We start from the raw sequence: 26,253 nt of genomic DNA, 5'->3' as shown, positions 1-26,253 counted from the left end.
CTTCATTTAACATCTTGAGGCACATTTCCCAGTATTGTTTGATTTTTTTTTTAAACTTTAAACTAAAAAAATCCTTAATAGAGCCTTAGATGAACAACACAACATTTTCAATCACAGGAGGAAGAGTAATCATCTGCCTCACCATTCCCGTCTTCACATAAGTGACACTATTTTCAAGGAAATAAGAGTTTTCTGTTTGCATACGAGGAAAGAAGCAGCAGCAAAACTCACTTCTATCTACCTTTTTACATATTTTTCCATCCTGTATACCAATTTCTTGAGGTGGGAAACTAAAAATGAGCTGGCTGGAGTCATCTGATAGGATGATTTCTAAATCATCCTGATGCCACCTAACATGTTCACTAATGGGTGCACATAAAACAAAGATTTCTAGTTTCATCACCTTCTCAAATCTGACCATAAAATAATTCAACAGTCCTCTTTTGGCTCACTCCATCTCCTTTTCTATTGGACTCTGCGACCGCAACCAGCAACCAACTGCAGGGAAAATCCAGAGGCAGAGGACTAGTTAATTATGCTAAGCCCAGATACTGATAAGAGGATGATTTTGAATTTTAAAACCTCTAGAAACACATGCATACACAGTGAATTAGAGGAGGGTTAAAATGAGCCAGGCCCTTTGAGAGAATGTGAGATCCTTTTGTTACAAAACGCATCAATATGAGAAGATTTACTATCAAACTCTTTCCTGTTTCTTAAATAATCTAAAACCTGATTTTTTTTTTTTTTAAATGTAATTCAAGTCTGTTTTTAATCTTAGATTGTATGAATATTCACTGCTAAACTTTCCTACCCTCCCTCAGCTCCGAGTTCCTCTGTTGCTGGTGCGCTGCTGGCCTTTCCCCTCTCCTCTCGTTAGCTGATGTCTGTGGGCGGATAGTGCTGCTTCACTGATCCTCAACCCTTGAAATACCACTCATCTTTTTTTTCTCCCTGTCTTTCTCCTCTATTTCATCTCTGCCCAAAACTATCACAGCTCGAGATTGTTTTTTGCAGCTCAGAAGCATGCTACTGCTGCACCCACCTAAAATTAAACTGCAACCATTTACCAGTTGTTTACATACATTTTCTGTAGTTCCAAACCTCATCGTGCAAATTTTACGACACAATACCCAGTAAAGATGGCACATTGGAGACTGAGTGAAAACGGCCTCCAAGGTCCGGCTAAACACACACAGAAGTCATGCCAGTGTGGCAGTGGAGCAGCTTTTGTTTGCCAGAATTTATCCATACTGGGATCTGATGGGAAACTTTAATAAATAAATAAATAAATAAAATAGCATATTTAAAAGAAAAAAAAAAGGTAGCAGGATCATCAGGCCTTACTGTCCTACCCTTCCAAGCTGAGTCTCCTTGTCTTTTTGTTTCATTTTCATTATATGACATCAGTAATACTAGAAATCAATATTTTTTTTCCAGCAGCAGTGAGTTGACACAAATGAAATTTTCTGGTCAAAGCTTGCTACCCCTCAGTTCCACATCAGCAGAGACTATAAAGACTTTTCAGAAACCCCATGAAATAAAATAATAACCTAAGAAACAAAAGGATGAGTAAAAAACACAAACACAGTGAGGAGCATCAGCCAAAGTTTTGTCCTCACTCCAATTTTAAGTCCTGTTTTTTTTTCCCCAGAAAGATCTAAAATGAGCCATAAGCTTTATTTGTGCAGCTTTGCATCACTAACTTTTTCATGCGACTCTCACATAGCTACATTTTTTAGGTGGAAATTTAAAGCTAAGAAGAGCTACATCACACCCTTAAAGCTTTTGTTGGGCTGCAGTGTTTACTGACACATCAAAAGAGGGACAAAAAGTAAGGAAAGAGAAAGAGGCTGTGAGATGGAGCAAAACGGAAGGGGGATAACGGAGAGATCGAGTATCTGTGGGAATATAATTAAGCCCATGGTCTGGCTCTCTGCAGGCCTGCGGCATACTGCTCGGAAATGCTGATTCAGTACACACAGAATAGCACGGGAGGGAGAAGAGGGTGCAGAAAAGGATGCAATATGAGACAGAGAGATGGGATGTTGCAGTGAACATGAAATGTTAAAAGAAGCTCTGCATGTTGAGAAAAACTCTAAAAAATAATAAAAGCAAGGAGTCAAAGTTTTAAACTTAACACGAAGCAGGTCCAGATCCAGCAAACAGCTGCTGAAAATGTTGAAGTCCAGCATTGACTGCAGTGCTGGACTTCATCAAGCATTGAACATTTGCAGATGCTTCAGAAACAGAGGCTCAAACCCTCAGACTCCATGATCAGAGGGACAATGGTGACACCTAGAGGTGGAAACATGGAAGTAACTCATCCCAAACTACTGTTGCATCCGTTTTTATAGTGATTCCTCTGTGCATATTGGAGCCATTTATTAACAAGTGAATAAAAATTGGAGGAAAAAAATCTGTGTTTGTTTCTTGTTGAGTGCTGATATCCTGACAGAGGGGTCAGTCACAGTTGAGAGTTGTCAGTCTGTCACCAGGCTGGGAGGCCTGAGGTCGCTCACATCTATAATGCATCAAGGTGAATGTCGGGTAAACCTGAGACAAGGACCAAACAACAGTTCTAGTAACACAAAAGAAAACAAACAAAGGGAAGTTTTTTCCTTCATAATAACAGAAAAATAAGGAAATAAAGTTTTTAATGTAGATTTTCAATACAATTGAAATTTCATCTAAAAAAAATTTATGTTAGACTGGATGTATTGATATCAGATCGTCCAAAGTTCTTGTTGCTTGTTAGAAATCTATAGTTTGTGTTCTCTGAGGTTAAAAAAAAAAAGAGAAAGTACATTGTACTAATATGACAGACTTTGATAAACAGCATAAATTGCTTCCAAACACTAATCCATCAACTAGAAGCACTCAGGGGATTGCATACATTGTTGGTTTGTATTTTCACAATGATTTTGAACATTATTTCTGAGTTAGAAAGAAAATTATCCCTGTCTCCTTTAGTAAAGAATCTTTTCAAAATTCCTGGATCCAGGTGATCTAGATCCCCTCCAAAATCTAATCACTTACTTTTTATTCCATCTCTGAGATTTCCAGCAAATGTCGTTAAAATCTGTCCATGACTTTTTTATTCATGTTGCTAACACACAGACAAAAAAAAAGCAGCTGAATACCACGGTGGAATTAATAATAATAATATGTATAATAATAATAATAATTCTCAATTATCCAACATCGGTAGAGGTAAAAACAAAAATAGAATAGAAAAAAATAGATATAAATTCCTTAAACTTTTTATAATGCAAATACAAGATTGAATATTTCAGGATGCACAGAGCAGATACTTATTTAGACAATATAAAGATGATGTTTTACAGTAGTGTTAAAACCTGATGAAAACTATCATAGCATCCAAACTAATCACATTATATTCCCATATTAGCTTCCAATAACTTTTCACCAGATAATAAAAAGTTCAAGTCATAACACTGGCTTCAAGTTGATCTGCTTCAAGTCCTTCAAGTAGCAGACGCTGAAGCAGATGAAAGGAGGTAAAGCACTTCTACGTCTCAGCTCCTCTTCTTCATCAGCCGTGTCCGTTCACCCGATTCTGTGCATCTGAGATGGGATCAGCTTCATCATCTTCACTTAGCAGGAAGCCCCAAGTCTTAAGCAGAGCAAAACGCTGAGCTGGGGGAGTGGAGAAGTAGTCTTTCTGTTTCTGGGAGTAGGTCTGGACTGGAAGGACAATATCTCTGTAGCTCCAGTCCTTGTGATGGAAACATGAGGACAGTGTAATTATAGATTAGTTTGGAATATAGTAACATGGCAAAAACTGCTAGTGTGGTAAATTAAAATAATAAATATATATTTTGTGGTTGGGATTATGAAATTGTTGAAGTGTCACTTAAAGAATCAACTTTTTTGCTTTTTTTTTTTCTCATTTCTATATTGTGCTTGAAAGACATTTTCAAAATAAAGGCTTTACAATAATTTTGCCTCCAACAAAGAGCTAAAATCCTCTCAGAAAGGGGTCAATAAAACCTCTAACACATGGGTGGTATTTTATCCACCTGATCTATGGAATGAGAAATTTTGGCTGTGTTTATTTATTGAGTGTCCAACATGAAAGGAGTTTGGGGCTCTACCTGCCAGTTAAAGTTAAAAGCCTCCAGGAGCTGGATCCTGCCCTCCCTGGAAGGCACGCAATCCTGAGGAACTGGCTGCACCAGCTCAGACTCCACCGTCACATCCCCAAACACCAGCAGAGCTCTGATGGCAAACCAGCCCCCAAAGCTTGGGTGCATGCACACGCCAAACATTTTCTGCAGGTAAAACAATATCAAATAAAATTGAACTGAGGCGACAGGATGGAATGAAACACAGTGCTTCTGTTAATAACAAAACAGTATTACTTTTCCTCCCCAGGGTTGGTCTGTGACATCAGACGGTTGGTAATAATACGCAGCTCCAGAGACGTGTGCTGCAGTCTGCGCTAAAAACTTTGGTTTCCTGCTGGGCAGCAGCTCATAGTCGTACCTCACATCCACCTTTTGACCAGGAAAACACTGAGGCAGCAAGCGGTAAAGCAGACATTAACGTGTCAGATGTGTCATTTCTTAAACTAGAGCAAGCCAATATGGTGATATTCTTAGTGAGGCCATCAGACATATGACTGTATACTTTATTCCCACATTGTCTCATAGGTTTCTAATGATCTGACACCATTAACTCATACATTTGCAACAGAATACACACACCGGTCCCATGTACTCGTCTGTAGCTGCTGTGGTGACCTGAGGCAAACAGGATGATTTAAACAAAACTGCACTGAAACCTGTAGATTTCAAGTGCTGTTGTTACTTATTCTTAAATAATTCACTTGAGCAGAGTTGCCCAACATCTTAATGACTTTAGCATAAGATACTCATTAAACATTGATCACAAGGCTGTGAAATAGACTATCTTATCCACACGGTCACCCATTTTCCCCAGCTTTCCACACAGCCTTATCTCTGCCAGTCTCACCAGTGCTTCCACCCTTACCTGTGAGATAACAGATGTGACACAGTGTCTGACACATTGGTCTATGGGGTCAGACACCCTTTGGCAGCCCCTCTCCTCCATGAAGGGCAGGAAGGCTTGTTCAAACATAGCAGGAGTGCTGAGCACTACAACAGCCAAGCTGTCATCCGGGTAGGACAGGTGGAGAGAGGGAGGCAGCACAGAATTATACCAACCAACCTGTAAATATGGCCAAACACAGATAAGAAGGTGGATGAAATGAAAAATACTTTATTAAGCCCCAAAGGGAAATTCAATAATAAATAATAATAGTGGATGGATGGATAAGGTACACCTGGAGATGCATGAAGGTATACAATAAATATGTGCTTGTATATAAGTATTTGTTGTTAAACTTAAAATTATTTGGATTTAAGTGAAAACAAAGTTTGCGTTACTTGTTAATTCAGATGTTCAGTCGTAGAGGGAAAACAGTGGATGGACACTTCACGGAGTCCGACATTAAAATCCAATTTAACTTAACAACTGGACGGTAATCATTGATACATTACCTTAAGAGGATACACCTCAAATCCTTGTTTTGCTAGACAGCTACTTAATTGTCCTATTACACTTTCCACGTTAGCGTCGGCAGCCGCCATTGTTGCATGTCAATACGCAGCTTTGGATTGTGGGATATTGTGTTCTTTGAGTGGTAAAAGCAAGAAACTAAGGTACGGATTTAGTTGTTTCTACGTCTTACTATTCTAAATAAATAGCTTATTAAATACAGTACTTTTTTTTTTTTAATGTTGCTGGGTTTTTTTTGTTTGTTTTGTTTTGTTGTTTTTTTTTTGCTGTGAAATTCTTTATTTGACGAATTCAGTTTAGTAGTAAGCACGGCTGATGAACACCAATACCCAGAAGCCCACAACTTTACGTCTTACGTAATCACGTAAACGTTGTGGGTTGCTGGATTTAAAAGTTATGGGGCTCCTCTGTGAATAGCCTAATTAGCTAGCCAGACAAGGAGCAAAAGTGCTTTTGTTTTCATTAAAAAGGTTATTTTGTTACAGATCGTGCATTGTTATTTTTTACAAACATAAATGAGAAAATACGTTAGAGGTTATTTGATCTTTTAAAAAACAGAAAGGTAATCGCCGTTGGGAGAAAAAGTCGCCCTTAACGGCAGCTATCGAATGTTAGCGCGAGGTAACGCGAACGCTTTCCTTTCGCTGTATGATGCTTACTGGTGAATATTCATCAGTCTGGGAATCTCCGTTGTGCTGTGAGCACATCGATTCTAAGTGACTAAATTTGAAAATCTGGAAAATTTAGATATTAATAATACATCTACCGATGTGCCTATCAGCTGGTAATGACATCGGCAGTCTGTTCGGGCATCTTTTTAGTGTTTACATCAACCGCGTGGCGGCTGTGTGTTATTAAAACGTGCAAGCCCAAATAGCCTGCAGTAATTTGATCTCTTTTGTGTCAGAAATCGTAACTCAGCTGTCACCCCACGGAAAAACACTGCTTAAGTTGCTGAATTACTATCCTTTTCTACGTCACGTCCTTGTTCAGGTCAGGCAACACGGCATTGTGTACCATTAAGCTTGAACAAGGATTTAAATTAAAAAGTATCGCTGATCAATGATGCATTTATCAACTTGATTTGATGTAAGGTTTTCTAGCTCAGACATGAACTGGGACAATCAGCTGAGCTCCATTCTGTCGGTAGCAGATGGCAGCGTTGCAAAGATGAGGGTGAGTAAGCTTGAGTGTCCTTGAAATTTATTCAGCCTGCATGTACTGCTAGAAATGTACGAGTTTCCTGAAAACATACATTAAAATCTACTTGATTTTCCCCATTTACTTGTTATTCATTCAGGGCCGGATTAAAAGTGAGCAGGCCCCTGGGCACAGAATGTTACAGGGCCCCTTTCCCCACCGCAACATTGTGAAAATTGTTAATAATACACTGTGAAATGACATTTCTAACATTTCTCAGCCAATGGTACCAATAGCAATACACTAGATACTGTGGTGTAACTATCTGGCTTTTATATACATTTTATTTAATGTCCAAAATGTTGGTGTTTGCCCGACATGGGCCCCAAGACGAAGTGGGCCACTGGGTCTATGGCCATAATGCCCATTGGATAATCCGGCCTTGTATTCATTATAGACTTTAATTTTATGATGGTCATGTGGTGAATTATAATGTCATTATTACTGCAACCTGTAGGTGGTGGTAATGCTCTTTTAAGATTTAACAGGATAATCAATGACGGGAATACCCATAGACGTCATATATACTATATGTATATATGATGTCTATGGGAACACCCTTGTTTTTTTGCATTCACAAACTATTGTATTTGTCAACAGGAAAGACTGACCCCACACGGGAAATTTTCCAAAGGAGAAGAAGGTGGGTGAAACATTTTAGAGTTTCTGATATGACTAAAAAGGGAAATTTCCCCTGTTGCAGTCGCAACAATGCAGTCCTCACGTCTCAATGTATAATGGTTTGAAGTGATATGTTGTTTCTGTCCAGATCCATTTCCAGTAAGGGAGAGTGTTTTCAGTTCAGATTTGAAGCGTCCCGCTTTTCCCCCTCGGGACCTCCATCACCACCAGCCTTCCCAATCTGTTGGCGCTGGTGTGCAGTGGGCAGACCTGGCTGCTATTCAGTCTCAGCTCCAGATACAGAGGCAGGTGCGTGCTCAGTGAACAGTGAGAACTACCTGACAGTCTGAGCTGTTCTGTCTCATTGTTACAAACCAGGACTGACAGCTTTTGCATATGTCTTTTTCCAATGTCTTTTCAAGGCGATTGAGTCACTCACACAGAAACTCCATGACATGGAAAAGGAGAAACAATCTCAACAGTGTCACATTCAGAACTTACAAGGTACAGCTTTCAAGTCTGCTGTTGCAGCATACAGCCTTAAATTAACCTCTAACCCCACTCGTTGTCTGGTATAGGAATACAGCTCCTTTCAGGGATGTCACTGTGACTTGCATGAATGTGGAAAAAAATTAGAAACCTTTTTTTAAATGGAGTTTGAATCTAACAAACAGGGTAATTTAGTGATCTAATGTGATCAAATTCAGGTTAACTTCTGAAAACTAAAACTTTTTTTTTTTTTTAATCTCACAAATCAACAATTTTTAGTCATTCTTGCTCTGTTATTTACCTGGTATAACTGAAATGATTGTTAAACTGCCTAAATCTGTTTGACTCAATCGGGTCTGAAACATGGGATTGCCTGAATTTATAATGTTGTTTGCGACGTGGCAGTAACGTCATTACATTGAGTACTGATGCCTCATGTCTTGTGCACAGGTGTCTTTGTAATGTAGGCTACTCGTTTATTTGCATACAAAGCGATCAAATGAGATGTGATCACATGTGTTCATTGGAGAAGTGCATGGATGTGAATTTTAATGCCCTGATAAACACTTTCAAGATGCCAGCTTGTGATCAGAACACACAATATGCATACAAATGCCAAGTTTATAGAGGGACTAACTTACTCTCATTTTTTAGATATGAATCAGTATTTTACACAGTTTTAAGCTTACTGGTACATTTTGTCTTCGCATCAGAGTCATTGTGATCTACTACTTGCCTGCATTTTTACTAAGCTCGTCTCAGGAGAGATGTTGGAAAATGAAAGCAGCAGTCGCATATCTTCAGGCAACAGGAAGCAGGCAGATTTAAAGGAAAATATGGTACCAATTCTGTTGCGCGTCAGCACTTTTGGCATCACTTGCAAAGACAGTGAACAGCAAATCTTCATATATTTTGGAATGATTTTCTTTAATTTATCACATTTTATCATATTTCTTCACGTATCGACTGCGCTTAATTAGTCTATGACTTACAGAAAGAGTAAAAGTGACTGTAAATGTGTAAGATGCAACAGAAAGCTGCCTAACTAGTTCACATGTAGCTCGGGATTCCTCTCAACTGCCTTTTGTTTTACTATCCTCTTTTCCCGTAACGCAAAAAGCACAAATGCTTTAATCATTCAGGATTAAATATATGAATAATATCCTTATATATTAGAATAACAATTGTTTTCATTTGTCCACAAGGCTGAGAGAGATTTACCCCTCATGCTAATGATTTTTCTCTTCCAGATGAGGTTCATAGACTACGTGAGGAGCTGATTGAAAGGGAAAGAGAGCGGGAGGACCCGATGTGGGGGCCAAGTCCAGGAGTTGAGCAAAGGATGGAACAGTGGAAGAGAGAAGTTGGACGTGAGCTAAGCAGTCTAAGAGGACACATAACCCGAGCCACATCACTAGGCAATCTGGAGGAAAGGTACGTCACAGCAGGAGCTGCAGATGAAACTACTAACAGGTTAAGCTCAGTAGTGATGAATCTATAAAAGTAGTATAGAATGAAAAAGGAATTAATGAAAGCCAAAGGTGTGAAATAACGCTACAGCCTTTCTGTCTTTTTCTTCAGTTTCAGCTCGAAGCTGCGCCGAGAGGAGCTGGAACGCCTGCGGAGAGAGTTGGACCAGCTGAAAACGCGACTGAGTGAGTAACACACATCACCGTGCTGTATTGATTCAGCGGGACTGCACTTCTGTTATCCCACACTTGGCTTGTCAAGCAAAGGCAAGAACAGCCTTGCTAACAACATCTGGCCTTTTCTTTCCTCTTAAAAGGGAGACAGGAGGAGGACATGTTCCTCCAGCAGGCAGAATCCAGGGAGACCAGACGACAGTATGAACGCAGCTGCAAGGTGCACACACACACAGACACTGTATAATGTATTTGTGTTTGTGTAAGGACTTGTTGCTTGTATTCTTTCAGATCTTTAACAATGCTTTGTGTGCTTTGCTCAGACACTGGAGGAACTGACAGACAGCTATAGAACTCACAGTACTGATCTTATTAAGACCATCTCCCAGTATTCCCACACTCAGCAAGAAGTTCGTCAGATCAGGTCAGTTTTGTTGTACAATATGTGTATCAAGGGTTTGTATATCATTTCTCAGTAGGTGATGTGTGTTACATTTAATCTCCTACAAAAGAACAACAGTGTCAGAACTGAAAGATGAAGTGAGAAGTCTTATTCTCAGAGGACATGAACCAGCAACTTTACCAACCGCACACTCTTCAGGTAAGCTCTTCTTCCTATTAGGCTCTACCATCCAACAGCATGACAAACCTACAGTGTGAACTGGTTGTTCAGGTGCCTCGCCATTACCAGCCCCTCTCAGGCAGACCAGAGGGCCCACAGCTGAAGATGCAGACTCTGACTCAGAAGACTTCAGCCCAACCCCGAGCCTGGCTGAGATCAGCTCAGATGATCTCTCATGGCTGGATGACAGAGATCCTGGTAAGAAAAATAAAGATACTTTCTGAATAAGAATGTTCTGCTTGGATAGTTTCCCACTACTGCTCCTGCCAGTACAGAGTGCATCATCCGTACCACTTGCTTTCAGTTCTTCATCCTCACAAGCTGCCTCTCCACCTACATGTTCAGTGATCTAACATGTTCTGACAATGAGATCCTAACAAACAGGACCTGACACGGCGCACAATCTGATGACGACATTAACTGGATGAGAAATGTACTCACCCCACACACCTGACTCACCCCCTGATTCATCCCACTACATCTGACTCAGAGTGGATATTTAATATATTTTTTAAAAATACTTAACCTTTTTATAAACTTAATGTTCTTGAGATTTACATATTAAATTTAATTGATAATAATAAATTATATGAGGGTTTTAGCATGTTTTTAAAATCATATTTTGGTTTTATATTTGTGTATTTTGCCTCTACAACTAATAAAGTATATGTTCTTCAATATTTAATTTGATTTTAGATTGAACTTTATAACTCGCTTAATATTTGTCACATGAAAAGAAAAAAGTGCAACTTTGAATCCCAGGGTTTTACATTCAAGGTCATAAGTAGAAAAAAATGTCAAGTTTTTTGGTTCCCTAGCAACTTCCAGGAAGCCATTCAATCCCTCCAGTAAATAGACTATTTTAATAAAACCACAGCAACTATTTTTTTTTTGTTTTTACATTACATAAATTAAACATGAAAAGTTGAATCCAAAGTAGATTTCATTCCTCGTCTTCACTCCTTACTCTTGACAACAAAGTAAATAAGTGTCGGCTTAAATGATCAAAGTATTCCATTAAATATTGTAACGTAGTTCTATACTGAGACCAGGGAATAATGAGCTGGAAACTTTAAGAAGGAGTAAAAATGTAAGTCAAAGTAAAAGGGAAGAATACACTGGATATTTACAGCACAATGGGAGCAGGTTAGTAGTCTTGCTGGGTTCCCCCATCTGCAGATAAACCACAAAGGCTCTCATTTCCTTCCCAAAAGTCTGCAAAGTGAAGCCAGTCACTTGGAAAATTCGGTTCTCTGTGTGTGTGTGTGTGTGTGTGTGTGTGTGTTTGTGTGAGCCCACGCACTCCTCACCCCTTGAGAATTATTGCAAGAAAAGGTTGATGTTCCTGGAAGAGATTACAATCACTGCTCTAAATGTTTTCCAGAGTGATTTGGGACCATGAAGCCAGGATAATTTGAGAACTGTATTCACACACACACACAGACACACACACTCTCTGGGATAATGGTGTACAGTTGTTATGGGAAACATTTGAATGTCTTCCAACCTAATCCCACATGATAACACAGCATAAAGGCTCAGAGTTCCTCACAAACACAAATTATCTGCTGCTTTCTCATTGGCTGCCAGGTCTCCACGAGGCACAGCGAGCACGTCAGAGGGTTCGGTCCACACACAGGGATTTTGCCGGTCCAGGATCAGATCTGGAAGATGACGATGGTGACGACGATCTTCTCGATGATGATATCAACCCAGAGTTGGGATCTGACACCAGTCTTAATGACCTCTGACCTTTTTATATGGTGGACTTCTTACAGACTGTCAGGACTCTGAACGCATTCAGACTTTTTCTTTTGTCACTCTCAAATCAGTAACTAAAATAAATACATTTATTTGATTAGCTCACATTTAATTTGCAGCTCAGTTTTGACCACCAAAGCTTTAATAACAACAGAACAAATGCAGGTAAAATAACATAAACAATGAACTTCCTTTAAAGTCCCATAAGAAGTGCAAAGAAAACAAAAGATAGCCAACAACAGACTGGGAATAACAACTGAGGAAGATGCTTATAAATCAAATAAACTCGGCAATAAAAAAAGAGATTAAATTTGTGTTTTGTCTGTTTTTCCTCTTTTCTAATAATACCAGTCAGTGTTACATCCCACATTGTTGGAAAGCCTGATTAGTCACCTTTACAACAAGGCAACGCTTGCAAGTGTGTCTGGAAATAAGCAACACACCTAAACGTGTGGATAGCAGAGGATTCTTGCACCATTTGGAGGTATAAAAACTTCATTTGGTGTTATTTAAGGGAAGAAATGAAGCAAACAGAAACTTCCTTCCTTTTTAGCTTAGTTTTATATGTTAAGTGTCCCTGCTGTTAAAATTTCTTGTTGTTTCGGCTTGTTCCTCTGAAGGGGTCGCCACGGTGAATCATGGCACAGTTGAATTGGCACGTTTTACGCTTGGGAGCGGCCCTCTGAGAACAATCCTGTCCCCCTCGGGGTTGCAGCACTGCTGTTAAAATGCCTTGTAAGGTGTGATATTACTAAACAGTTTCTTAAACAAGACGTGACTCATTTCCGTCTGTTTGCAACACAGTTTGTTAAAGTGAGGGATATCCGTTGCAGATTGGGCAGACTAGTTCACCACAGATTTTCTAACTTCGTGAACTGTCTCCACATGCACAAAGTCGTCGGGTGCTTGGAACAAACAGGAGAGCAGCTGTTCAAAGAGTTGTTTGTACGAGCTCTTCATTCACCTCTTTCATAATGGTGAGGCTTAGTGTTAGTGAAGCACTGTTTTGAGAGGCTTATTGTGTCTCAATGTAAGCCATCCAAAGCATATATAATATTTTAATTGTTCACCGCACCCTCTGCTCATGTGTTGCACCCTACTAACAATAAGTGATGGTTCCTGCCACAGTTACTGACATGATGACTTTGGTGTTGGATTTTAGGTAAGATGATAGTAAAAGTGGGTTTTATCTGATTATAGATGGTTGGAGTTTGCTAAAAGCTTTGATGCAGGCATGACTTTGCCCATTGCAACAGTGAAATCCATAAGGACTCTCAACAAATCACTTTGCTATACTGGCCTATAAACCTTTTTTAAAAGCCTGCACTATGCTTAGACTTTCCCAAGTTGGAGTAATTTAATAGATTGGGAAGCAAATGAAAGCTAAATAAACCTTACAGTATACACAGTAAATATCAGATGTCAAGATCCACAATAACTTGTAGCCTTTAGGCTGTGGAGATTGCACTGTCAGAAGTACATTAACTATTCTGGTAGACTAATGATTCACTCTTTATTCAGGAAAGAATGTGACGAGGGATGATGTTTGACTGCCTTTAATGTGGCAAAGAGGAATCAAAGCCATTAACGTTATCCACACGGCCATGCCTCCACTTGTAGCTCCACACTCGTCTCCCTCGGCACGTGACCGCCAGGAGCCCCTGACGTTACTTAGACAAGATAACACTGGTCCAGGCTGGACCTCTGGCTCTTAAATATTTAATCTTCCAGACAATCCTCGTCAATATTCCAGGACCACAGTGCAGTTGTAATCACTGAATCAGCAGTTCAGTGGGGCACGTGTCAAAGTTCAGGCCAACTTCATGTGAGAAAATTGATTTTCTCCCTGGTTTGTGGAAAAGCATGTCGGAACAGCACATGGCACAGAGAAGAAAATAACATTTTCACAAACCTGTAAGAACAGCCTCACACTGTTATTAAATACACCTATTAATATTATGGTTAAACTTAACTGAAAAAGGAAAAAAAAACTCATCTCTTAGTTGCAGCCACACATTGCTGATGAACCTTTTCGCTGCCGTTTCAAGGCCTCTGCCATGTATTGTGCAGTGGCACTCTGCTGTAAAGCCATGCAATCATTCATTCACTGAGGACCTCTGCATATTTGGTTTTGTCTCCCATAATAATAATAATAATAATATATATATATATATATATATATATTTTTTTTTTTTTTTTTTTTTTTAAGAAGCTTGATGTTTCTGTGGTATCTTCTGTGGATCAGTTTAGTGTTGTGATTGTGTTTTCAGTGGATCAAAGGTTGGTTAATGTAGGGGGTTCAAAAGGAATGTAAAGGTTGATTTCAGAATATCTTTAATCATGAATCATCAACAGTCCGTAATTCACATATGGTGGCAAAGCCTCACTGTGCATTCAACATTTTTTTTTTTAAACACTTGAAGAAATGGAGAATACAGGACTTGAACACACTTTAAGATAGAATACTGTATGAAGAAAGATGAATGAATGACCGTGGCTTTTTGCCTTTTCCAAACCTCAGTCCACCTGTTGTTGTTAGTCGAACAAAAAATGAAAGCATAAACATAAGTGTTGCTCAAAATAATGAACTTGATTCAGTTGATTCAGTAAGCCTTACTTTTTTTCACATGGGTCCCATTTAGACTAATTTTTCTGCACAACTGCAGTGTGTACATCCAGTCGGACACACTGTGTGACCAATGAATATGTGCAAGGCCAGTTAATATGCAGCTGTAGCTTGGGAGGAAGAGAAGTTGGCTTGCAACTGGAAAGTTGGGATATCAACTCCAACCTTCCCCTGACTATGTGCTGAGGTGTCCTTGGGCAAGACTCTGAACCTCAAGTTGCCCTCCAATGTGCCTATCAGGCTATGAGTATGTATGTAAATCGTCTTGGATAAAAGCATCTGCTAAATGACTTTTTATGCATCTGTGTTGAATGCTGAAGCAAGAAACAAGAAGAAGGGTTTCTTTTAAGACCTTTTTGCTTGATGTAAACATCAGTAGTACTTACACCGTGTAGGAAAATGCTAATTTGTGGAAACTGGACAGCTTGGGCTTGAAATGGTCATATGGAGGAGTGCCTCCTAGCCCGAGGCTTATCATCAAACGGGTGCGAGTCAGCGCAGCTAGCTAACCGGAACAGCATGTGGAGATCAAAAAGTTCTGGGAATGACTGGTACATCTGGAAGTTTGTGTCGTATATACAGTAAATACAAAATTCAATATAAGCGCTATAAGGCACTCTCTCCTGGACTGAAGCCTGCAGGACAGAAACTGCAAAAAATGTACACATCAAAATCAGGCCCAAAGGCAGCAAAACCTATTACACAGAAAACAGACCTTCAGTACATCATACATACATCCAAACTCGCATGTGCATTCACACCTGCAAACACACTCATACACACACATCTATGCCTATGTATGTACAAAAAACTTTCATTTTCCTACGGCACAAATTATTTTTCTCCAACTCCCTAAAATCATAAAGTGCAACCTTGTTAACACTATAACAATTTTTTTTTCTTTTTAAATAAATCTTTGATCGCCTCTTTTAAATATCTTGGCTTTCTTTTCTGCCTGACCTGAACTGTTACGGTTTAAAATAGACCAGCACTCCCAGGTTGAGACTGGCAGCATGGGCCCACTCAGTGTCTGTCAACCACAACGCTGCGGGAGACAACTGATGGCGTTGTCTTCTGCTTTACGTCAAACTCCATGGACTTCAAAATATCATATAAAACTTCAAAAGAACAATTTTAAGGATACAGAACAGAAGCAGTAGCCTGATTTGCAATTAAATGCACCAAAAACAGACTTTTCCCAAAAGACAACCATCATGGATGTTGTCTTCAGTGTCCATGGCAAGTTTACCTCACGTCCTTTCCCCATGGTGCACGCCAACGATCTGGGTTGGTGAGAGTAATCCAGGAATGTGCTTCCACCTACCCAGGCTTGTTATGGTGCAGATTAAGGCAAATAAACCAGGTTCAACAATCCCTGCAGCCTGGGTCTGGACTGAAGGGCAGTAATTGGGCCCTAAAAGTTCTTTTGCGTCTCCATCAGTAGCTGTACATGGACAGAGGAGCGTCTTCCATCATATCATCCTATGCAAAAAAAAAAAAGGAATATTATAAATTTAATTAGATTTTATAAAGTCATGCAGTCATTCGTGTGCTGTCTCCTGATACTTTAACAGATTATGAAGTACACTTTGCAGTACTGGCATGTATATGGCTGTTCTCTTAGAATTAACTTTAAAACTGGCTGGAATAATATCTTCCTTATAACAACGAAGGTGAGAAACTTGACACCCAAAAACTCCTGTGAGATGCATTTTATAAAATCGATTATAACTATATAAACAGTGTTGTTTCTAACAGCAGACCTCACATCGAACAAGAGTGTCATCTGACCGTCACTGGGGTGCTCACCATGGGTAGATCCTGCAGCCTGCGGAACTCTGGTCTGTTGTCTCTTCTGCGCAATTTGAGGAAGAGGAGCAGAGTGATGATCACAGCAGTGACAATAAAGGCTGACACCAGGCCAGCCAGGAGGGGGTCGAAAGTGGGAGAGTCATGGGCCATCGTCGCTGGAATAGAAACAGGGAAGAGATGTCAGCGGGGTGCTGTAGTGCGTGCAGTTGGGGCCTTACATGCTGACAACACAGCATTTAGGAAGCCGATCACGTCGAGCTAACGTGCGAATGCGAGTGGTTATTTACTGGAGCTGAATATAGACACTGTAACAGAGTATTCATCACATAGCTCATGACAGAGATGCCAAACAGGATGATGACGTAAAACTTGCTCCGTGATGCATTTAGAATCTCATTTGAACAAGTATTTTCCTTTCATAAGCCGTCATATTAGGATTTTTCAGAAAAGAATGTACAGCTATGAAGTATAAATGTAAAGTCCATCTCTTTCTATTTTAAAGTAGTACATATAAGGATGTGATCATTTAAAAAAAAAACAAACAAAAAGATTTGCCCTTATCAGATATGAATTAGGTGAAAAAAACATTAAAAAGGTCTAGTCAGTGTTTAAGACCTGAAATACACCCTTCCAGCTGCCAGATGAAACAAGTGGCGAGGTACAGCGAATGAACTGCTTTTAATTAGCTGTTCATTACCAGTTGCAAGCGCCTCTATATAAAGCTGGTGTTTTCAGGTGTTAAGTGACAGTACGCCACATTTAGTGAAAACCAGACAACATATCAGTAAAGCAGCAGCTATCAAGCACGGCGCTGGTGATGTGATGATGTGGTTTGCTTTGCAGCCACAAGACCTCATTACTGTACAGCCTCTGCGTCAACCTTAAGCTCCTCTGCACACCAAGATATTCAAAAGTCCAATGTGAGGTAGTCTGTCTGACACCGATAGCTCGGCTGGAGTTCAATCACACAACAACTATCTCAAACACAGCAGCAGATTTACACCAAAACAAAAAAGAAATGAATCAAGCTCTAGAAGAGAGTTTTGTCTAAATAAATATCGCAAAAGGAGCACCACTGCAAAGAGACCGATAACAGCATACATAAAACTGGAGTTGCCTCAAGTGACTGAAGCTAAAGATGAGTCTACAGGCTGCTAAATCACAGGGTGTGCTTTTCCAGACTGACTCTGCATTTTGGCTTGAGCTATGCGCCATGTGTCGTCCTTCATCTGAGGTTGTTCTCACATTATTTTACGGTAAGGGCAAAATCATTTTTTAAATGTCCAGATAAATACACGATGTACTTCCTTTTCCACATGACTGTAACTAATGAATACAATAAACTGTGTTCTACTTTCCTCTTATTGTGTGATTTAATCCGTTCGAGCATCCTGACCTGCCTTACTGTTTGTATAATTCTGTTAAGTAGTAGTTTCTGTATATGGTTGTTGCTATGGAGGACTGTTTAGTAAACCTAACTGTTTTTATATCCTTTAGTTGGACTGACATCAACCACAGAGCAGCGAATGCTCCCTGTTCCTCTGGCTAATGGAAAAAGGCGAAATGCCAAGCTCCTAATAAAACCACACCAAGTGAGACAAGCAGCGAGAATTTTAGTCAAGCATTCAGATCAAGTCAGGGAAAATCTTTTCTTTTTCCCTCCTGGTCTGGTTAACACACTCTGAAAGTGGATGAGTATTAAACATATCGGCGGTATGAATGTAGAAAGAGAAACTGTGGGTATATGAATAATTTAGCTCAGAAGGGGCAGAAAGACACACAAAAGAAAACAAACATGGAGAAAAAAAAAGGATTCTCTAAGCCAGCGTCCCATGACTGCCTCTGTCCCTTCTGCAAACAAACCCATGATTGTGGAGAGCTTGGTGGTGACAGTGCTTGTAGATAGAGAGGTGTGTGTGGTGTGTGTTGTTTGTGTGTGAAGAAGCAAGAACTGGCTTGTGCTGGAAAACAAAGAACAGCATTGCCTTTGTTGTCAAGCCAATTCACTTCTGGCTCTCTCAATATCCAGGCAATGAATAGTGCAGAGCAAATTCATACACCAGCAGAGAAGTTATTGTGTACATACCGTCACCCCCAACGTTCAGCTGGGATGGGCTGCCGCTGTGGGGTTTGGCTTGAGTGGAGGTCTTGCTCATCGGCTCTGATGTGCTTGAGGTCTTATCTCGGCTTCTAAATTGTGAAGATTCTGTCGTCAGATGAGAACTGGGGGTCCTAATGGTGGAGCTGGTGCTGGATGTTGAACTGGACTGAGTGATGGTGGTGGTAGTGGAGGAAATTGTGGGATTTTGTGGATCAGGTTTTGAGACGGACGCAGTGGAAGTTGTTTCCGGCGGCGTTGGCTGCTTTGAAGGTGTAGTAGAACCAGGTGTGAGAGAAAGTGAAGGGTCTGATATGTTGGGATTTATTGAAGAGAGTGTGGTAAAAGGTACAGGAGTAGTTTGAGCTGTGTGTGTGATGCTGCTAATATGAGGAGGAGGGGAGGCGTGAGAAGTAGGGGAGAGGCTCTCGGAGGGAGCAGTCGGAGGCTGTGGTGGAGGCTGATTAGTTGAGTTTTCATTCTTGCCTGAATCACCAGTCATTAGAGGAGAGACTTCAGTTGCTGTTGATGCAGAAAGAAAATGTCATCATTAAAATAATGAAGCTCTTCAGGAACACATTCTTTCTTGTTTGTACTCAGTGCAGTCGTGTTGTAATTTAACTTATTTCCAGTCATGTAGACAGCTTGGTTTTCTTTGTTGAGATTTCTGTCTTGATCCCACGCTAAAGGTCACAAAACTAAGTTCATCAAAGCACAAAAAAGCCCTAAAAATTACATTAAAAATAAATGAATTTATGTATTCAAGCGGGGAGAGTAAAAAGCATCTGGGAAAACTGATATATTTTTGGGAATATCTGTTTTTTGGATTATAGTTCTTCATCCTCTGTGAGCTGTGTTATACTAACAAATAAAAGTCCAAGTTAAAAAACTACAACTTTCCATTGTTTGTAACAGAACAGAACTGTTCTGTTCTCATCCATGTGAAGTCCATCCAAAGCGAGTCAGAGGAAAGACCACTTAAGACTGGAACACGCACCTGGACGTTTCGCTTTACTTGGTCTTTTTTATTTGAAGAAACAGATGTTTCTGTTGATTTTTGGCCATGCTAGCACCATTTTGATCCAGAATAATAACTCAGCTACTTTTAAATGGATTTCCAAGAGATTTTTATTGCCCTATTTTTGGTCATTTTGCTCATGGGAAAACATATCTAGTTTGAGGCAATAATGTTTTTCAGAAATGTGCATGTTTCCCTCACGATGAAATGTAATCACACAGACAAATTGTTTAAAATTTTGTGCATAAACATCTTCATTAAAATCAGCTTTTCTCAAACATTTCATCAAATCATGGTTTCTTACTGTAGATCAATTCCCTCTTTTAGTATTTTTATTTTTTACTGCACTTCATGCTAAGTGCTAATTAGCAAATGTTAGCATGCTAACACTCTGAACAAAGATGCACAGCAAGGATTACTCCATCTTAACATAAACGGAGTCCTTACAAACACGGGAATGCTACGTACATCCCTACAGAGCTGCTACTAGTGTGGCCGTAATCTTTCATAGGTTCTTGTTTTTGATAGGAACCACAGCGCTAATTTCACACTGTACTAAGGTAGCTTAGTACAGCTAGCTTACATACTCTACATCTTTGTTTTTACAAGTTTAACACACGCATGTCATCAGAACATCTGCTATTGCTGAGGGCACAAATGTTGGGTTTTAAACAATTTATTTTTATCATTATTTGTTGAAATACCAGATTGTTCATGAATAAAAAGCAGCATTACTTAGTTAGATGGAAAGCCCCTTCAACCATGATGAAGAGTAAACATGAACACAAATTAAAAACGGTTCATTTGCTTCATGTTGGGGTGGAGGAAAATTATTTAAAGTTATGAGTATTTGGCTAAATATAACCAAAGCCATTTGCCTGCTTAAATGGTATAAAAATGTTCTACAAACATACAGTGTAGGTGGTTCGCTGTGAAAGCTTTGAGCCAAACGTGTGAACCAGCAGTGTTGTGTGTTGGAAATACAAGGTGAATTTGTGTGTGAACCTTGTGGGGCGCGTCTCACATCTGCCTTTCTCACCCCCTTGTGAAAAGTCACACAGCATTTAATCCCTCCTCTCCTCTCCTCAATATCATCCGAGCCACCTTCTAGCCAACATTTCTCCCTTTGTTCTCTACTTTTTACTTCTACTGAACAAAGACATGAAGAAGCCATAGCTGCTTGATTATCTCTGTTTTATTTGTACACCATTTCTGGTTTGTGGCCAGCATTCTTCTCTGCTCTGCGAGTCTTCTTTGGCATCTAAACTGAGCTGCCTGTGTTGTATTTTGCAATGACTGTCGGTACATTAACCCTCTCACTAGCTATGTTTCCCATTTCTGGACATGGAAAACTGCGATAAGGACTTTGTTAAATATAGCTCCCTAACTGGAGGCCACCTGCTGTTGGACTTCCCACTCTTCTCAAGTGTGATATAACTTCCGTACTGGCAAGCCTGAAAAAAAAAACAAAAAAAACACAATACCCCCAACATCCTGTCCAACACAAACACCTAACAAAGATTGCTCCTACCGAAACCTAAACTCTTCTGAAGTGTTTTTTCAGAAAACACTGCATTGGGTAGTTGAACTTGTGTAGCTACCGTTGTCTTTTGCTGAGATGAGTGGTGTTGAGAGGGTCTGGTTTTCTGTTGACGTGTTGCTGCTGAAACTGCTGGTGCCACTGGTGGTTTGGTTTGTGCTGGAGCTACTCGCTGCATGGCTGGTAGAGTCGGGGCTCGAGGCAGAAGCATTGGCATCAGCGGCGCCAGGCAAAGTTGCTGAGTTTGAAGAGGAAACGCCTTGGTTTTCTTGTGATGAGATAAGCACAGAGTCAAATTGTTTTGTTTTTCTAACTAATTAACAGTGTGTTTGCTCGTTATTACAAGTAAACACGGGACAACACACAGTGTGCACAGTCTAAAACCATCTAAAGGAAAAGTCAACACAACATTAATAATATAAACAATTACCTATTATTACCTCATATAATACCAGAGAAAAGATGTTAACATAAACACTGTGATCATGTGTTGCACTGATCAGCACGTAGCCTCAATGAATAGCATTTGTATCATTTTTCTGCTGCAAATTATTATGATGTCATCAATTATGTCTCCTCCCTGTTTTAGAATAATTCTAAATAAATAAGATATTAGTATAAAAAGATACATAGATTTATATATTTTTCATGAAGTAATAAAACAAGCTTCTCTCTCCATTTCCACAATTTTTCAAATATGGCTCAAAAGCTGCAGTTGAGCCCTTAAATTGACAAACAGTAAAGTCATGGTCACTATGTTTATTTCTCGTATACAGTCTACACGAAAGACCACAATCCTTCACCTCAAAACTAGTTTCTTACACACATTTTTTACAAAATACCTACAATCTCCCCATAAGATACCAGAATCATTTATGGCATCAAAAGCAGCAACGCAGCCCCACAGCATGACACACCCTCCACCATGTATTGCTGCAGGTAGTGTGTTCTTGTTTTTTTCATAGGTTTCATTTTGTTGCTCATAAATAAACTAAATCTCCAGACTGCTCTATTTTGGATACTTCTATCTGATAAACTTTAGTCTAGGCTATTTGGGCCATTCTTTCAGGGCAGGTAACCTCGTCTTTATCTTTTGCATTATGCAGCAGACTAAAACCACTACTACGATCACTCTAGCTCTACGTAACGCTTGTTTCAGAACCCTTCTGCAGTATTTTTTCCAAAGCCCCCAACATTTACAAAGTTTTCTAGTGCTGCAGCATGACATCCTGGAAGTATACTGTACTTTATGTTGTATTGAAACCAGAATGAACCATTTTGCCTTTATTTTCTCCATTTAATAATTAATTTAATAATCAAAATTATTTTATTCCTTTTTTTAAAAAAATATTTTGATCACATAAAATTGTTTAATTTTCATTTGTCTCAGAATATTATTGTAATTGTGATCTGGACAGTCAACTGGATGAGTCAGTTGATTCTTTTGGTCTTTTAAGTAATTTCCTTTTAATGAAGACTTTCAATCACTCTCTCCAACCTATCTGTCTGTTTTCTGCAGCACTGCAGTACAAGGCAACATCTTGCTCCCTTTGATGAAAACCAGAGCACTAATCTAATGTAAAGTCATTACCGTTCACTAACACACTACCCTGATGCCTTTCATTACCTCCATAATCAGTCACACAGCTCATCAGTAAACACTGTGAGTGAGAGAGAGACAGAGAGAGAGAGAGAGAGAGAGAGAGAGAGACCTGTTTGAACTCTGAATTATACCAAAACAGAAAGATAAATAGACAGAGGTGCTTGACTGTATAATAGTACCTTTGTTCCCCCACTTTAGCTTTATTAGTGCTGCTTAGGTCAATTACTGGAGTAGTAGGTTGTCTGTTTTTATGTGTGTGTGTGTGTGTGTGTGTGTGTGTGTGTGTGTGTGTGTGTTTCAGAGTGTGTGTGCAGAGTAGGATTCATAAATAGGCTCACTGTTTTCCACCATAGCCCACTCCTCTCAGAGTATAAGACAGTCTCACAGACTTTCAGGCCAACACACGTGTACCTGGGGAAAATACGTTTTGCTCACTTCTTGACCTCGTCAGTGAGAAGAACAGCCAATCGCTTTTCTGTCTGCTGCTTCAGCACTCTGTGCTGGAAAGAAGCCCTTTTCAGAAATTCAGTACAGTCAGAATCCTCTTTAAGTTGCTTCAGTACACCCCCGTAAGCACTGTTTTCACAGCAAGTGATCTGGCTGATATTTGTAGCAATGCCACCGATCGTTTTGATCAGATTGTGGAACTGAAGAAATCGAGGACAGAAAGAGATGAATGCTTTTTCCATGCAAACTGTATATCACCCTTATGGGTTCTTTGTTATGTTAAAGTCTTAACTGTTTTAACATCATCATACAAGTTAATAATGAGTAATTCTTTAGACTTGGACTTACAACACGAGTTGGATTTCATTTTCAGTTCACTGACAGAATGAGCACAGATTTTTCTCTATAAGAGCAACAATAATCTTCCTCTTTCTATACCAGGAAGGTTCCTAAATGTGAGCGGGTGTACAGAGATATTTAATGTTACTTCTTTACACTTCACACAGCATTAGCTTTCATGAGATGGTGTTTGAGGAAACTACTGAGACTTTTCCTGTTATGTGTCTGTCAGGACACAGGTTTGTTTCATAATAGGCTAAACATCTGACAGTTATTGTTATTTCTTTTTTTCACACAGACTTTGTTCAGTCAAATTAGATTGAAAATCTGTGTAACCATAGAGATCAGATGAAGCAAGAGGGAACAGAAGGCTGAAGGCTGTTTTTGCACTGTTCTGCATAAGCAAGCCAATTAGCATGAACCCAGTCAAATGACAGTGCGCTGCTGCACATCATTAGAGGTGCCATTTGTCACAATGTACTTTCCTGCTCATTTATAGCCAATAAATGTTCTCTGGTGGAGTCCTGCTGGTTTCTGTTCATTTGGAGAGACAGTTAAGCCCAATAAAATCTTTACAAATGTCAGTGGCCTCATTCTCCTTTCCTACATAGGAGGTGGAGAAAGGAAGAGGTGGAAGGTAGGGGGAACAGGTAGTTGAGAAAGCGGAATGTGGGTTAAGGTTTTGACACAGGATGTGTGAGAGATGTGTAAATGTAATGCAAGCAAAAAGAGGAAGAGGGGGGGGGGGGGGGGGGGGAGTGGTGCGAAAGATACAGAAGCCTGAGTGATGAAAACCAGTTTAAATGAAGCTCAGCTGGCAGGTCACAGAAACGTAGCTTTGCTTAAGGATTGCTGGAGTTTATCCACCACTGTGTGACTGGAAGGCTGACAGAAAACACAATAAGCTAATAGGTTTACTTCTCCATTGATGGTGTGAGAAAATAACAATGAAAATTTTATAGACAGTTCAGTTTAATCACTATATAGTCTGACAGTCACAGTAAGAAAGGCTCTAATTAATTAATAAATAAATAGTTAGCCACAACTAGGGGGTTACCGGTAGATTTATGTATTTGGAAAAATAAGGCAATTAATTAAACAAAACTTAAACAATGAGGACTAAAACTTACCATGATCAGCAGATACCGAGTTAAGCACCAAAAGCGCACAAAGAGCAATCAATAGTTTGGTTTCCATCATCTCTGTCCTCATAAACAAGTTAGTTTCCTCTTCACTGATTCTCTCCGTTCTTTCCGTCTCTGTCTCGTTACTGGTCTGATCGCAAACTTTCACTGAGTTGAACAGAAATAGTGCGTGGTTGTGTCGCCGTCCTACCCGCGTGGACACACAGCGGTTCTGCCAGGGACTGCGTGGCTGGACGTACTGGAGCGTCCGCGCACTTCGCTGGGCTCTCTCCACAAGTAGTGCCACGTGTTCCCTGTTCAAAATAGTCTGTGTGTCTGGCTCCGATACTGTGACGCAGAGGAAGAATGACTCCTGCCCACGCAGGACTGAAAAACACTGGTTATAAACTGCTGTGTTTTGTTATAGAGCGTCAACTACAATCCCAGCCGCAGGAGTCAGCTCGTCATTTGAGATTATTTATACGCGGACTTAAAGGTAGAGTATGTAAGATTTTCAATATTTTCAAAATAAATTAACTAAATAAAATAACTACAATCATAATTAGATAGTTAAAAAAACAAAACATGTAGGTTCCAGTCTGTCCATTTTTTATGTGTTGTTAAATTACAAGTTTAATTAAAACCGCAAGCGGTGATATAGGCCCTCGCACCATGGCGCCGCTCGGCATAATGCCACCGCCTCCCCTGGCAACATCCTTCCCATGCCTCTCTCAATCTAAAGTACAGCCAGACTGCACTTCAGGCCATTAAGGCCTTATGAAGGGTCACTTCCTGTCACCAAGGGGCGGGGCTAACTAATAATCTAATTATTGACATGCACAAATGTGAAGGATATTACTGGCATCATCTGTAGCAAATTTGGTGCAGGTTGGTTGTTTTTTGTGGGAGTTATGTCAGTTTTCCTTTTCATTGCATCACATCTGTTACTTCCTGTTTCATGGCGTTGGACCGCCATTCGCCATGTCCCGTTTAGCGTAGCGACTTGAGGTTTTTATTGTGGCATCATGAAAGGGTTTGACATGTTTTGGAGGAGTCTCAAGTGTTTGGGACCATTTGCTTAGAAGCATGACCCACAAACGTGGAAAAAACCACTTCCTGTTGTAAGTGGGCGGGGCTTAGGTCTACACCAGCAATGGTCACATTAATCTGTTCAGGACTGATCCCTTATTAATCCCTATAAGTTTTAGGGTGATCAGATCAAAATTGAGAATTTTATAGTGATTTATGATGTCACGCCGCCGCATGGAACTTCGCCATGGCGTCACGGGCACGCCGTGCAGCGTAGAGCAACGTCCTTTACCAGATCTCTTCACCAACATGTTTTGTGATGCCTGAGTGAATTTGGGCCATGTGGTGTCCACCAAGCCAGAGTTATGGGTGTGTGAGCAAAAAACAACACTTTTGACCTCCAGGGGGCGTGGCTATTTCATAATCAAAATATTGACATATAGAACTCTGTAGGAGGGGACTGCCATCATATCTAGCAAATTTGGTGCAGAAATGTTGCTTTATGTGGGAGTTATAGCTGTTTAATTTTTCATGGCGAGACATCAAACTTTGAGGCCCCGCCCCCGCACGTTCAGGCCTCCAAAAAAGCACGCGAAGTGTCCGAATAAAAATAATAATAATAAGAAGAAACGCTGCAATTACAATAGGCCTTCGCACCGCCAAGGTGCTCGGGCCTAATAAACACTACAATTACAATAGGCCTTCGCACCGCCAAG

At 40.0% G+C, this 26,253-nt stretch overlaps 3 protein-coding genes across 3 annotated transcripts; 1 reads left to right on the top strand and 2 right to left on the bottom strand.

The window, feature by feature from the left end:
* Positions 1-2,710: 2,710 nt before the first annotated feature.
* mmachc (metabolism of cobalamin associated C) lies at positions 2,711-5,643 on the bottom strand. The gene is made up of 5 exons (XM_079245068.1): positions 5,547-5,643; positions 5,017-5,214; positions 4,386-4,538; positions 4,119-4,295; positions 2,711-3,739 (listed from the first exon to the last, which is right to left on the bottom strand). The coding sequence occupies exons 1-5, from the start codon at positions 5,634-5,636 to the stop codon at positions 3,557-3,559; spliced, it is 801 nt and encodes a 266-aa protein (XP_079101194.1). The 5' UTR covers positions 5,637-5,643; the 3' UTR covers positions 2,711-3,556.
* Positions 5,644-6,675: 1,032 nt separating this feature from the next.
* Positions 6,676-11,923, top strand: LOC306759945 (uncharacterized protein; the record flags this gene model as incomplete). Its single annotated transcript, XM_079245693.1, has 11 exons — positions 6,676-6,741; positions 7,366-7,408; positions 7,535-7,695; positions 7,809-7,890; positions 9,126-9,309; positions 9,457-9,530; positions 9,662-9,738; positions 9,842-9,942; positions 10,031-10,119; positions 10,192-10,338; positions 11,731-11,923. 11 exons carry the CDS (start codon positions 6,676-6,678, stop codon positions 11,889-11,891), a joined length of 1,185 nt encoding a protein of 394 aa, XP_079101819.1. The 3' UTR covers positions 11,892-11,923.
* A 2,339-nt stretch (positions 11,924-14,262) lies between these two features.
* On the bottom strand, positions 14,263-24,728 carry LOC306759425 (uncharacterized protein). Its single transcript, XM_079245076.1, has 5 exons — positions 24,515-24,728; positions 21,057-21,263; positions 18,426-18,959; positions 16,337-16,494; positions 14,263-16,009 (listed from the first exon to the last, which is right to left on the bottom strand). The coding sequence occupies exons 1-5, from the start codon at positions 24,594-24,596 to the stop codon at positions 15,965-15,967; spliced, it is 1,026 nt and encodes a 341-aa protein (XP_079101202.1). The 5' UTR covers positions 24,597-24,728; the 3' UTR covers positions 14,263-15,964.
* Positions 24,729-26,253: the final 1,525 nt, after the last annotated feature.

Source organism: Telmatherina bonti (genome assembly GCF_933228915.1).
Source record: "Telmatherina bonti genome assembly, chromosome: 8".
NCBI classification, from domain to species: domain Eukaryota; kingdom Metazoa; phylum Chordata; class Actinopteri; order Atheriniformes; family Telmatherinidae; genus Telmatherina; species Telmatherina bonti.
This window is presented reverse-complemented; position numbering and strand designations above follow the sequence as displayed.